General features: G+C 39.3%; 1 protein-coding gene across 2 annotated transcripts; it reads left to right on the plus strand.

The window, feature by feature from the left end:
- The first annotated feature begins 7,706 nt into the window (after nt 1-7,706).
- Nucleotides 7,707-12,228, plus strand: LOC147616396 (nudix hydrolase 2-like). 2 transcript variants are annotated; one of them, XM_086777466.1, is made up of 9 exons: nt 7,707-7,860; nt 9,084-9,352; nt 9,441-9,506; nt 10,514-10,651; nt 10,809-10,886; nt 11,312-11,362; nt 11,448-11,482; nt 11,583-11,691; nt 11,844-12,228. In XM_086777466.1, the coding sequence occupies exons 1-9, from the start codon at nt 7,743-7,745 to the stop codon at nt 12,015-12,017; spliced, it is 1,038 nt and encodes a 345-aa protein (XP_086633592.1). In that variant the 5' UTR covers nt 7,707-7,742; the 3' UTR covers nt 12,018-12,228. The 2 variants fall into 2 exon arrangements, with proteins under 2 accessions (XP_086633592.1, XP_086633593.1); XM_086777467.1 differs by lacking the exon at nt 7,707-7,860 and adding an exon at nt 7,899-8,762.
- Nucleotides 12,229-12,531: the final 303 nt, after the last annotated feature.

Consider the following 12,531-nt stretch of genomic DNA (forward strand, 5'->3'; position numbering starts at 1 on the left):
AGAAGAGCAATCGTAGCTCAAGCAATCAATTCAAAGGAGCTCACATATACGACCCAGTTCATGTGATAGGAGAGGAAAGATAAAATCAGAGGATGCAAGATCAAAGTTGTAGACTAGTGTGTGCTTTAAGTTAAAACAAAGTAAACAGAGATAATGGAGCCTATATTAAGCCCTTGTTCACATATGCATCTTATAAAAATACACATAGTAGTCACATTGGTGTGAAGGTGCCTAAGGAGAGGCACAGAGAGGCCGATCAAGCCATAACTTAATGAAGAGTTGCAAATTGTGTCCATGTAAGACACATAGAGTTCTACACTTTTATTCCCTCCATAGCCCTGAAATAACAAGCAAGTATCGGCTTTTGCAAAAGCCGTGGTGTTTTTAGCCATATAACATGGGTTCCCCCCTTGATTGCATGCATAAAACAAATGTAAAATTGTCTCAACCAAATTATGAGGGTCCCATGTCTGAGCTCGTGGGTGCTCAAAACGGGTTGTAATGTGATGTGCGTTGAGTTGTGCATGTATGGATGATGCACTTTGTAGGTTGGTTCCTTCTCCGGGACACATGGGTGTCCAAAAAGTACTTGGGTGGCTTTGCCTAGGGAAAATGGTGCTCATAATGGACTTGAGTGTTGTTATGTTTCTCATAGAAAGCCACCATAGCCACCACAATGAGGGAAGAGAGAAAGGCTCTTGTTCACCACCCACAACCTTAAAGAAGTGTGGATAAGAATCAAAATTGTCAGGCTTATGTAGTGGCCTGCTTGCCCACACTTGCCCACGGTCCTCTGACCCGGGTGCCTCACCCCTGAACCAAGAAAATTCCAACAGTGGCACGTACTCCTCCCAATTTGATTTCTTTTTATTAACATACACTCGAAGCATGTCTTCTAGCACTTGGTTGACTGTTTTTGTCTGGACTACAGATAGTCGGCCGTACTCATACTCAGAGTAGTATCCAACTTTTTAAAGACTTCCCTCCAAAAGTCGCTATCGAACTTCCTATCTCTATCAGAAACTATATCTCTGGGTAGGCCATATAGCTTTAGAGATGTTCGATAAAAAAATTAGTTAGCTCAAGAGTTTTCAGTAGGAGTAAACTTGGCAATTTTAGTCAACCTATCTACCACCACCCAAATTGAATCATACCCTCGACTCGTTTTAGGTAAACCAGTGATAAAATCCATGGACATACTCTCCCATTTTCCTTTGGGATTATCTAATGGATGGAGCAAGCCTCCTACTTTGAGACGCTCATGCCTATTGACCTAGCACTTCTTGCATTTCAACACGAAGACTTGGATGTCCTTGAACAAATAGAGTTGTCTTTTAAGTCAGGTATAGGTATTTTGTACCCCAGGGTGACTAGCACTTGGACTATTATGACTTTCAATAAGAATTTGGCACCGAAAGTCACTAATATATGGTACATAAACACTACCTTTGTAAAGGAAGTACCCATCGTCAATAGAGAAGGTCCTAAACCTTTCCACCTAAAGAACTTTATCACCCCCATTTAAAACAAAGTCGAATAGTTGTGAAGGGTCCACCCCCCGGAGCTCTCCATCTTGGTACATAACCCAAGAGACTCATCTAGTCTCTCTAGACTAGAACTCTCTCTTATTCTTGCAAAAACCTTCGCTAATCGCTCCAGATTAGCACTCCTTTTTTACAAGGAAGGAAATGGCTGCTGGCAAGTGCGCGCTCATATAGCAAGCCAAACCTCTTAATAAGATAGATCATGCTCACACAAACCTAGTAGTGAATCTAATAACTTTTTCTTGAATATAGTGAAGCTCCACTTGTTCACCATTGGCATGTGACTCAATGCATCTGCTACTATATTAAATTCACCTCTCTGGTAAACAAAGTTGAAGGTCAAACTCTTGTAGGATCTCTGCCCCCCACGTGGCTTTCCTACCTTTTAACTCACTTTGACTTGAAAACCATTTCAAGCTTTCATGGTCCCTATGGACCTCAAAAGTAGCACCATATAAATAATGTCGCCACTTATAATAGCATGAACTACTGCAAGTAACTCTTACTCATAGTAGGCAAAGTAGTTACACTGGGCACCATCAAGTGTTTTTCTTTCAAATGTAATTGGGATTTTCTTTGCAATAAAACCACCTTAATGGCTTATCACTAGCATTTATTTCTACGACAAATGGCTCATTAGGGTCCACTATGCTCAAGGTAGGTGCAGTTGTGATTGCAACATTGAGTTTCCCAAAACTACTTTGTTCGGATCCTCCCAACAGATCGTTTTGCTTTTAGTTCTCATATGATCTGTCAAGTGGACCGTGACCTTCACATAGTCCTTTATATACTGTCGGTAAAACCCCGACAAACCTAGAAAAATTTGTAGTTCTTCTAAGTTGTATAAGTCTACGGATAGAATCATGGGGTCATCTATGGATAATGACGGGGTCAAGGACGTGCCTACACCGCTTGGCTCCTACATGCCAAATCGTGAGGTGAACAAAGGACGAATGGCCTCTGTTTCGTGTGCAAGGATAGCTTACCGTATTCGGGCAAGCTCGGCCTGTGTAAGGCCCAAAACAGGCTATAATACTTGAGAAATAACACCAAATTCCTTGAGACAAATACGCTGCCCTCACTCGAAGGCCTTTTTTTGAAATTGCAAAAAACTATGCAAAGTTTAAATTCAATGATAAATACAAAATTTATGGAATAAGAAAATGGAACCAACTACCCAGTATGTCTTGGAGTGTGCCGGCCGATGGAAGATCAAAGCCAATGGCATGCTACGTCACCGCCGTCGATGGAAACTCAAAGCTGATGGTGCTTTGAACTTTGGCATAATCAACTCAAGCTTGCTCATATCCCCCCAGATACATGTAGGCATACACACAAAGGGTAAGACGAATGCCTCGACCGTCGGGCTATTGTCCTGATTTCCTACTATAGTCATGAGTTGAGACAATAAGCCTCTGCATATGCCTCAACGTGGATTTTTCCATTGTACTTGTTGCTAAAGTCTCACACGACATCCTCTCATGTTGATTATATCACTAAAAACACAAAAAATAACTCACAAATCAATAAAATTCCAATAATATAATTTCCAACAACCATGTGTTTTCTTAACTTTGGCCATATTTACTTCCACAATCAAGATAAAATGCAAGAAAAGTTCATCTATATAGGCATTTCCTAGCCATGGCACCAAATATATTTAGCCTTGTTAATGCAAGGGTCTTTTAAAGACTTACCTCTTAGCCGATAGCTCAACCTCCTAATGGAAAAAGTTATTGGTGCTCACATTCCTACTCCATTGATTTTGTTAATCCATTAGGTCAAGAAAAATACTTGGAGGTAGGTTATGTGGAAACTTGTCACCACTATTTTTTCTCACTCATGTAATAGAGGAAATGAAGAGATACACTCTATCATCTATGCATGCAAGCAATCCTCTCTCAAACATGCACATTACCACACTAGCACAAGATGAGAGCATCACACAAGAGAATACAAGAAAGAGAAAGACATAGGTTAAAGTCTAGATAATGGGGTTGTATCCTTTCTCATTAGTCAACATGCATTATACACATGACCATCTTTCTACATGTGGCTACACCTAAGACTAAGTGTCCAAGGTTCCCATGGTCAAAAGTACTAGCCACACAAATGGTCTCACATGGATATGCGATTTGGATCCTAAATATCCATCATCCTTTTTCATTAAGGACTGTGTAAGAAAATAGAACAATGTATCCACAAATTACAAAAATACAAGATATGTTAACCTAGTGTTAATTGTAAATTCCTATCATCTAGAGGAGTGTTCAAAGAATCCTTACCTTTAGGAAGAGGTTTGGCCTTATTGCCCCTTCCCTTCTCTTCCCACCTATGCGACCAAGTAGTATATATATTTGGTAGTTGAACTAATGGCGTGTCCACTTCATCATCGTCATCATCATCGTTTGGTAGTTGAACTAATGTTGTGTCCTCTTCATCATCATCATCTTCCTTTTCTTATTCTTCTTCTTCTTCTTCTTCTTCTTCTTCTTCTTCATTGGCTTTAAAGGATTAAGCATATCCTTTTTTGAACATAGAAAATGTCTTTAGGAGTTGATAAATCGTCATCAATGACCTAGATACATACCGCTTGCATTAGAATTTGGTAGCATATTTTTGTAGATATCCTCTCGAACGGTTTGAATCACCGTAATTAAATACCCTTTCTCGTATTTAAACAAAAAAAAACAGACGAGATTGAAAAAGTTCCTTCATCAGATTTTTAAAAAATAATAATAATTGGATGAAAGTGTGAAGAAATTGCTTGTTGAGAATTGCTAATCCATGGTGAGAAGGATCCACATAAGGTTCCACAAAAAAAAAAATCCCCTTGTGGATGTGAGTTCGAACCTGAACTCACCTCCTCTCATCACACCATAAAGTGCTAGCTCCTACATCAACTAAGAACTATTATGGATAGTGTCAATGCAAGTTTTAGCTCCAAAACACGTAAACAAGAACTCCAAAAGTCCTTCCATGGAATTGTAAAAATAAAGGTTCTAAAAGTTATGTTAAGTAAAGGGCCAAGAAAGGCTGATTTATGAACCAAAGGGTGAGAGCTTAAGTGTAACCCATCAAAATGGCACATTCTAAGGAAGGCATGGTTTCACTAGTTCAAGAAAAAATCATAAATTTTTGTTAAAAAGTGAGCATTTACACAGCATGTGCTCTTTGTACTACAAATAGATTCTTGTTAAAAAGTGAGCATGTATTATTTGTACTACAGTTCAATCGTGAAAATAAGTGGCACTTGTTTTTTCACATGAAATAATTTGTGTAACTTTGACAAAAGAAGTCATAGCATAGTCATAATACCATTAAGACCATGACAGCAACGGTGTGCAAAGAGATCTGATAAAGCTATTAGGGGGACCCTTGCACACCTTACTAAGAATATACTAGCATGTCTTATAGCATATCTATAAGAAATATACCTACCTAAAGAGTATGCTCAACTTTGTATGGGATGCGTATGGTTATTATTTATTGTAAATGTGCAACACCTCAATATCCTTAATGCGTGAACTCATCAAGTACTTCTTAATTTTGGTTGGTAATGAGAGAGACACTATACACTATATCCATGGATAACGATGAAGGTGCATTTTTAAAAAAGTGATGCTATTGTGTCTTTTGTTTTCATTACTTTTGTTTTGGGTTGGTAATGAGAGAGACACTATATCCATGGGTAACTAAGGAGCATTTTTAAAAAAGTGATGCTATTGTGCCTTTTGTTTTCATTACTTTTGTTTTGGGTTGGTAGTGAGAGAGACACTATACACTATATCCATGGGTAATGAAGGTGCATTGTTAAAAAAGTGATCCTATTATGCCTTTTGTTTTCATTACTTTAAAGAGAACTATTTACTAAGATTATCAAACTCATGCAACTATGTTCTGCTAGGAGTAATAGTTGCTCTCCGTAAATGTTCTACTTTTAACGATTGCAACTTGCATAATGACCATAGTAAATAGGTGATCATGGCGCATTATAAAAGTCAAGCCTCGGGGAGGTCATTATATAAAAATCGCATATATATCACATGCGTTCAAGCCATATATATAAAATCCCTTATATGTCAATTTAGTAAAAATAAAATGAACCCTTTTTCTTTATAAACTTACAAATTTTTTCAAAATCCTTTAAATAATACCCTTATGTACATATATTTCTGTAAATTTATCTCAAAAAAGGAAATAAAAAAAATCTTTATGTTGAACTCTCGTGCTATTTTGCATATTCTTAAAGTGAATCCCCCAAGAGTCAAGCCAATTATTAGTATTTATGTATGCCCTTTGAGCGAAAGAAGAAAGAAAAGGGAGGACCCAAGCAATGATTTGGGTGGTCGGAAGGTTTACTATATGTAAACCCTCTATATCATGTGTGTTCAAGGCCTACTTAAAAAACCCCTTATCTGTGAATTTTTCATGAATAAAATACACCGTTTTTCTATTAAGTCCATGAATACCCCCTTTAAATGGTACCCTTCTATATGTAAAAAATGTGTTAAAAAAGGAAATCCCTTCTATTGAATCCACATGCTATGCTTACATATTTATGGGTGACCCCCTCGAGTTTGGGTGTAAGTATTAAAAATGATACATTTGACCCATGTACATGGTAAATTGAGCAAAACATGATACATGATATTCTATATATCTACAATAATACATATTTATGGGTGACACCCTCGAGTTTGGGTGTAAGTATTAAAAATGATACATTTGACCCATGTACATGGTAAATTGAGCAAAACATGATACATGATATTCTATATATCTACAATAATTCCCTAGCCATCCGATTGAGGTATGAGCTTGGAGGAGTGGGATTAGACAGAGTGAAGGGTGTAGCTGTAAGATAGTGAACCCAACTTTTCCCAAGCCCCGAAAAGAAACTATGATTTTATTTTTTTAGTGATCTTTGGAACGTGATTCATGGACCCTATTTGCTTAATTTTTATAGCAAGTTTTTTTAAATTTTAATGTAATTCTTTACGAACATTTATAAAATTTTGTGAGTATTTTATCAAAATGCTCAAAAACGAGTGTGACTTAAAGGAAAGAACCTCTTAAAAAAAAAGTGAATGCTTGTGTAAGATCTATATACAATGATTAGGTCGTTAATATCTATTAATGATTACATAACCAATTGCATGAAAACGAGACAAAGGGCACAAGGTTCATGTCATAATTGTTGTCAAGGGTGTCTTTTCCTTTCTTGTCCGTTGAGTTTGGTCGGCAGCAATAATTTATTCCTCATGTGACTCAATTAGCCTAATATATATATATATAACAAAATAAAATGCTTATTTCAATTTCACTACAAATATATTTGTTCGTTGCTTTCTTGGGAAAGGGTAGCCTCTCACCATTGAGAATTTAAAAAATGGTCGGTAATAAGCAAAACGGTTTGATAAAAATTAATAAAATGCAAATAGCATTGTTTTTTAAAAAACTAAGACTATTTTTTTTCTACTTTTCGGCTTCCTAATATTTCCCCTTTTTTTCCCATCAACGTAGGATCTCAACTTTATGAATAATTATTGAGTGTCAACAAAGTTTTTTAATTAGTTTAGGTCCATTTCATGCATTAGTTCCTTTCAAACTTGATGTACACATTCCGGACCTTGCTATGGTGACTACGGTGGATGTGCACCCTTGTACAAATTGTCGGCTGTGGAGGTGTGTGAGGGGTGTACACTGTACACACCAGTGTCTCGCAGAAAACATTTTTCCCAACAATTCAAAAAACCTTCAACCTCAAATTGCTGTAGGTTTTTAGCAAAATTATGACTAAAATCCCTTGAAATTTGTAGGTTTTTGTGAATTGTTATTTTGAATTTTGGAAGTTATTTTTTAAAATTTGCCATTCACCTGATACTAAACCTAGGTTTTTCATGAACACTGTGGTACTGGTACACACAAGGGGGTGTAAATATCTATTTATTGTTAAAAAAAGAAGAAATTTCCATTATTTTGATCGACGACCAACCGTGTCCGCGTGTCTTATGACAAGGTCACGAGGTGCACAAAACTGTAAACTTTAAAGCATTGTTGGTCATGTGTTATAATCACACATCATTACCTATTTAAATAAATAAACACCCACGTTGCGGTGTTCCACTGCCCACGTAGTTGGCTCTCTATTTAAGTGGTCATAGCTCCCCCCGACACACACCCCCTCTCACTCTCATGGCTTTTGCCGCCGTCCGAACCGTCCACTGTGGCACTGATAATGGCTCGATCTGCCGCAGCAACCACCACAGAAGCTCCTGGCTATGGCGAAACCCTAGGAACTCAATGAATTCAGGTTCCCTCCCCCCGCCCCTCCCTTCTTTGCTTGCGAGTCTTCAATCATGGCATGCAAAGAAAGCAGTAAGAATGCTTGTGTGTGTGTGTGTGTGTGTGTGAGAGAGAGAGAGAGAGAGAGATTTAATTCACAGTTTCTCGACTCTCGATGCAGATCAGCACCTCTCTCTCCCTCTCAAAAAGAAAAAGAGGCTCTTTAAGCCTTTCTTGGGCTCAGAACTCTGCTACGAGATTAGCAGCCTTAGGTTTTTCAATGTGATGGATTATATGGGTCAAATCAAAAGCAACGGCTCATTTTGTTGGAGCTACTTTCCGATTATTGCACTGCCAATCACTTTGACGTTTGCAATAATGTAGCTAACATGGGCTATGTAAAATTAGGCTGCACATGTAGGGGTTACATGGCAAGTTAACACGAGCACTTCTGATCACATGAACAGATGTCAATAGTGGAACCACTCTCAGTAGCAGCAGAGACGCATGAACTAGATTTGCATTGGGTGTGATAATTGGTACAAGAATGAGAAAAATCCAAGCAAGGATTCCTTTTCTGTAGAAATCATTAAGCTTCCTAGGTGGTGGCGTCTTTGCCCTTTTCAGTTGTCAAGGGGGTCTCCAGCCATGTTTGTCTCTTAACTTGACAACATGCGGCCTTTGACCCATTACTGCACAAACCTTGCTTATGTCATGCCATGCCGCTTCGCATGTTAATGTGGCATGGTGGTTTTAGCTTGCTAGCTAGTTGGCATGATGCTGTGGCACGACGTCATGGAGTGCTGATGTGACACATGACATGCTGCATATCAACATGGAGCTCTTGGGTAGTGAACTCTAGCCCCTGACACTAGTTTATATGAGAACTACATTACATGAGGCAGTATCTCCAAGTGCCAACACCCTCCTGTAAGGCCAGATACTCGAGCACATTGACTCAATTCATGACACTAGTTTGTTGACCCTTGCTCTGCTGCTCCCCCTCATGCTTGAGCAGGAGAGCTCGGTGAGCTTCGCTTGGCCATGTGGCAGATTAGTGTGGATAATAGTATGGATGATATTATTGTGCCGGACTAGGAAAACACTTCCTGCCTTCAAGTATGCATCCATGTTAGAAGCGAAAATATAGGTCATTAGTTTCAAAGCTCCTTGTTACTGATCATGGGTTTTCCCTAATCCGCTTGGGTTTCTAAGTTGTTTTTTAACATCATGTTTTTGTGGCGTGTGCAGTGTATGTGCGCTGCCAAGCTCAGTCATCCTATGATAGGAGTTTGATACTAGACAAACAGTCATCTCTATACAACGAGTTTCTAAGAAAGAAGGGTTTGTATACGAGGAATGGCAAAATTGGGCTTCCTAAGTTGGCAGAGGAGCCAGCTTTGCTCCAGGCTAAAGAGGACTGTTATGATGGTGTCATTGTTGATCCTAGTAGCTTGCCCACAAATGTGGACGACTTCATTGATAGCCTTAGAGCATCTCTTTTACATTGGAAAATCCAGGTGCTACAATTTTTTAAGAACAGTCATATTTGCTCAAAGCAAGCAGCCATGGAGATGTCTTCTAATGATCTCTAGACCTGTGTGGCAGAGAAAGAGAGGAGTCTGGTTGCAACTACCTTCACAACTTGCAGAGTTTGTGCCTCTGGCCATAAAGGTAGATGTTTCAAAATTGTGTGGTCTTTTTGTTAGGAGTTTCTCTTTTAGATACAGTCTTTCCCTTATAAACAGCAATAACAATGTCAAGGTAAGGTCCTTAGATCTCTTCTGATTGCCCTGATAAGAGAGAATGTATTTTTGCACGGCAACATTTGGCACAAGTGATCAGCATATGCTACATCCCTGGCAGGCTGTGGGGTATGATTGTTACTCTGTGGGTTACGACATTTGGCACAGGTAATCAGCATATCCTACATCCCTGGCAGGCTATGGGGTATAATTGTTACTCTATGGGTAATGGCATTTGGCACATGCTACATCCCTGGCTGGCTATGGGGTATGATTGTTACTCTATGACATTTGGCACATGCTACATCCCTGCCTGGCTATGGAGTATGTTACTCTATGAGTTATGCAAGGCGTAGGATGGGTAAGCGGTTGAGTAAAGGAGAGTTAGTTAAGTGTTGAACTGACAATATGTGGGTCTGGATCTAGTCGAGCCCGAGGGGCAAGTGATGAATTGCTGAATCCAAGAGTGGTTATTGGGTGGGATATGGCATCTATATGACCTGTGACTGCCAATGGACATGATGGTCCAGTGCGCACCGGCCCCATGCTCAGGTGTGACATCTGGTCTAACTCTCCCATGCTCTGGGTGGTCTGGACTCGCAGTGCTGAAATTTGAAGCCTTCAGAGGGCATCGGAGCCCTGGAAGGCTTCTAAGAAAATTGCAAAAGAAGACCACAGAAGGCCACTATTTTGAGAATTTCTCTAAATTTTACACAAACATATATATTTTGAAGGTCAACCTAGTTCATGGCGTTCAAATTGAAGATTAGGGTAGGCCTTCAAATTTCAGCCTTGGTCTGGAGCTGTTGGTCCCTGATGAGTCTGTCAATTCTTCATGTGTTTATGTTTGCACGGGCTAATAAGAGGGTGGCTTTCATTCATGTGAAGAAGTTGTGCTAATTTCTTCTAGTCCCTCATGTCAATGTTTGCTTGCAGGAAGGCTTCAAGTACCACCATGCAGAACCAAGCTATGTAATGATGACATACTGGATACCTGAAAGTCCTTCTACTCTTCCACCAAATGCTTCTCATCAAGTTGGCATTGGTGCATTTGTGATGAATGATTACAGAGAGGTATTAAAACTCGTGTTTTTAGGCATAATTGAGAAGGTGCTCATCCTAGATTAGCCAAACAAACACACAATTGGCGTATTTAGCTTGTATCCAGAAGTATTCTGCCGATGGTGGAGCTATATTAGTCATGTTAATAAAATTGAAGCACTTTGTGTAGGTTTTGGCTGTACAAGAAAAGAATGGTCCTTTGCGTGGTTCGGGTGTTTGGAAGATGCCCACTGGTCTTATTAACCAGGTACTGACTCGTTTAGCAACAACATTTGATATTGAATTTCAATCAACACTTAACATTGTATGTCAATGGAATCAGCACTGGCCACATCTACTCCAAATTATGATTCAAGCCATGTTTCTCCTCTTTCTCTCAAAAAAATTTCCCTCATTTTTGTCTCATTGGTTATCCTCTAGTATACTTGATAAGTTCTACTACTCTCAGCTAGACTTGTGAATCTAGCAACAACCAACTCACATGTGCCCAAAAAGGCAACTATCAAACAAGAGTCGATTTTTGCTGTTGTTTGTGCATGTAGAGTATGTGCTAGTTATGCAATCAGGGAAAGATAATGTATATGAACCTTCAATTATGTTCTTGTTTGGGATTCCATGCATCTGATTTAAGCCAATCAAGGGTAAGTGATGCGCTCTGGTTGATTCTTCCAGGCTGAAGATCTGGGTGCTGGAGCTGTGAGAGAAGTCAAGGAAGAAACTGGGGTAATTCATCATTGGGGTTTATCAGTTTGACCTTAGTGCTTTGAAGTAATTGTCTGATTATGCAAGGTGTGTCTTTCAATTGCAGGTCGATACCGAATTCATGCAAGTGGTAGGGTTCAGGTAATCCCCTTAGATCCCTTGTTGGCATCAGAGTGAATGGAGCTTGGTCAATGCATAAATGAAGCTTATAGTCTTGCTCACTCATGCTTGTCCTGTGCAGGCATGGCCATTATGTTTCTTTCAACAAATCGGATCTCTACTTTTTGTGTGCTCTTCGGCCCTTGTCGTTGGGCATAGCTGAACAAGATGGGGAGATCGAAGCAGCAAAGGTAGGTTTGTGGCACCAATAACTAGAATGCACTCTTTGTACCAAGTGTTATGAGTCATTACAGAGGGAGATTGGGGGAGGTGTTTGTAAAGACCCTAAGTTGTTTTGGAATGCAATGCAGTGTTTTTGAAACGGATTCTTTTTTTATTTTAGTGGATGCCATTGGAGGAATTCCGAAGTCAAGCTTTCTTCACAGAAAACGAGGCTCGGAGGATGATGTTAGATCTTTGTGTGGCCAGCTTGGACGGAAAATATACAGGTTTTAAAGCAGAAAAATTGCACAGTGGCTCACTAGCTCAACCAACTCAATACTTCTTTCACGAGTAGGAATGCTTGCAAATGATTCCTACCCAACTTGTATATCAATAGTCTTTAGTTCACACCACCCAAAATATATTGTGGTGACAAAAAGAAATAGTGAAGGTGGATGATTTACTATGTATTTTGTATAGAGAAATGGCTTGCTGCCCCCATCCAACAAGCCCTTGTCTAGGTCAATGAAAATGTGATCTATAAAAAAAAACAAATTGTACTTAGGCTCTTCATTGAACTCGAGGAGGAGGGTGAGCTAACCAAACGAGCACAGCAACATTTCATCATGCGTTCATTGTTGTAACTTATGCACAAGAGCGAGACCCTCAAAAAGACATGGGAGGCTGAGGAGGTAAAAAGCTCAAGTAGCCAAAGTGACAAGCTTGCACACTGAAGAACCATTCGTTTGCTTACATGCAACAAAATGTTGAATGTTAGAAACACACTTCCTTTTCAGAACAGAAGATAAAATGAACCACTCTCTCTCTCTCTCTCTCTCTCTCTCTCTCTCTCTCAAAAAAAAACACAC

This window comes from Cibotium barometz, chromosome 38 (assembly GCF_041138505.1).
Source record: "Cibotium barometz isolate CiBa-2024 chromosome 38, ASM4113850v1, whole genome shotgun sequence".
Lineage (NCBI taxonomy): Eukaryota > Viridiplantae > Streptophyta > Polypodiopsida > Cyatheales > Cibotiaceae > Cibotium > Cibotium barometz.

What these genes read in the sequence shown, in the direction of transcription:
- LOC147616396 (XM_086777466.1), top strand. Translation starts at nt 7,743, where the DNA reads ATGGCTTTTGCCGCCGTCCGAACCGTCCACTGTGGCACTGATAATGGC. An exon ending in TAGGAACTCAATGAATTCAG is followed by an intron (nt 7,861 to 9,083) that starts GTTCCCTCCCCC and finishes TGGCGTGTGCAG; the next exon opens with TGTATGTGCGCTGCCAAGCT. An exon ending in CCACTGGTCTTATTAACCAG is followed by an intron (nt 10,887 to 11,311) that starts GTACTGACTCGT and finishes TGATTCTTCCAG; the next exon opens with GCTGAAGATCTGGGTGCTGG.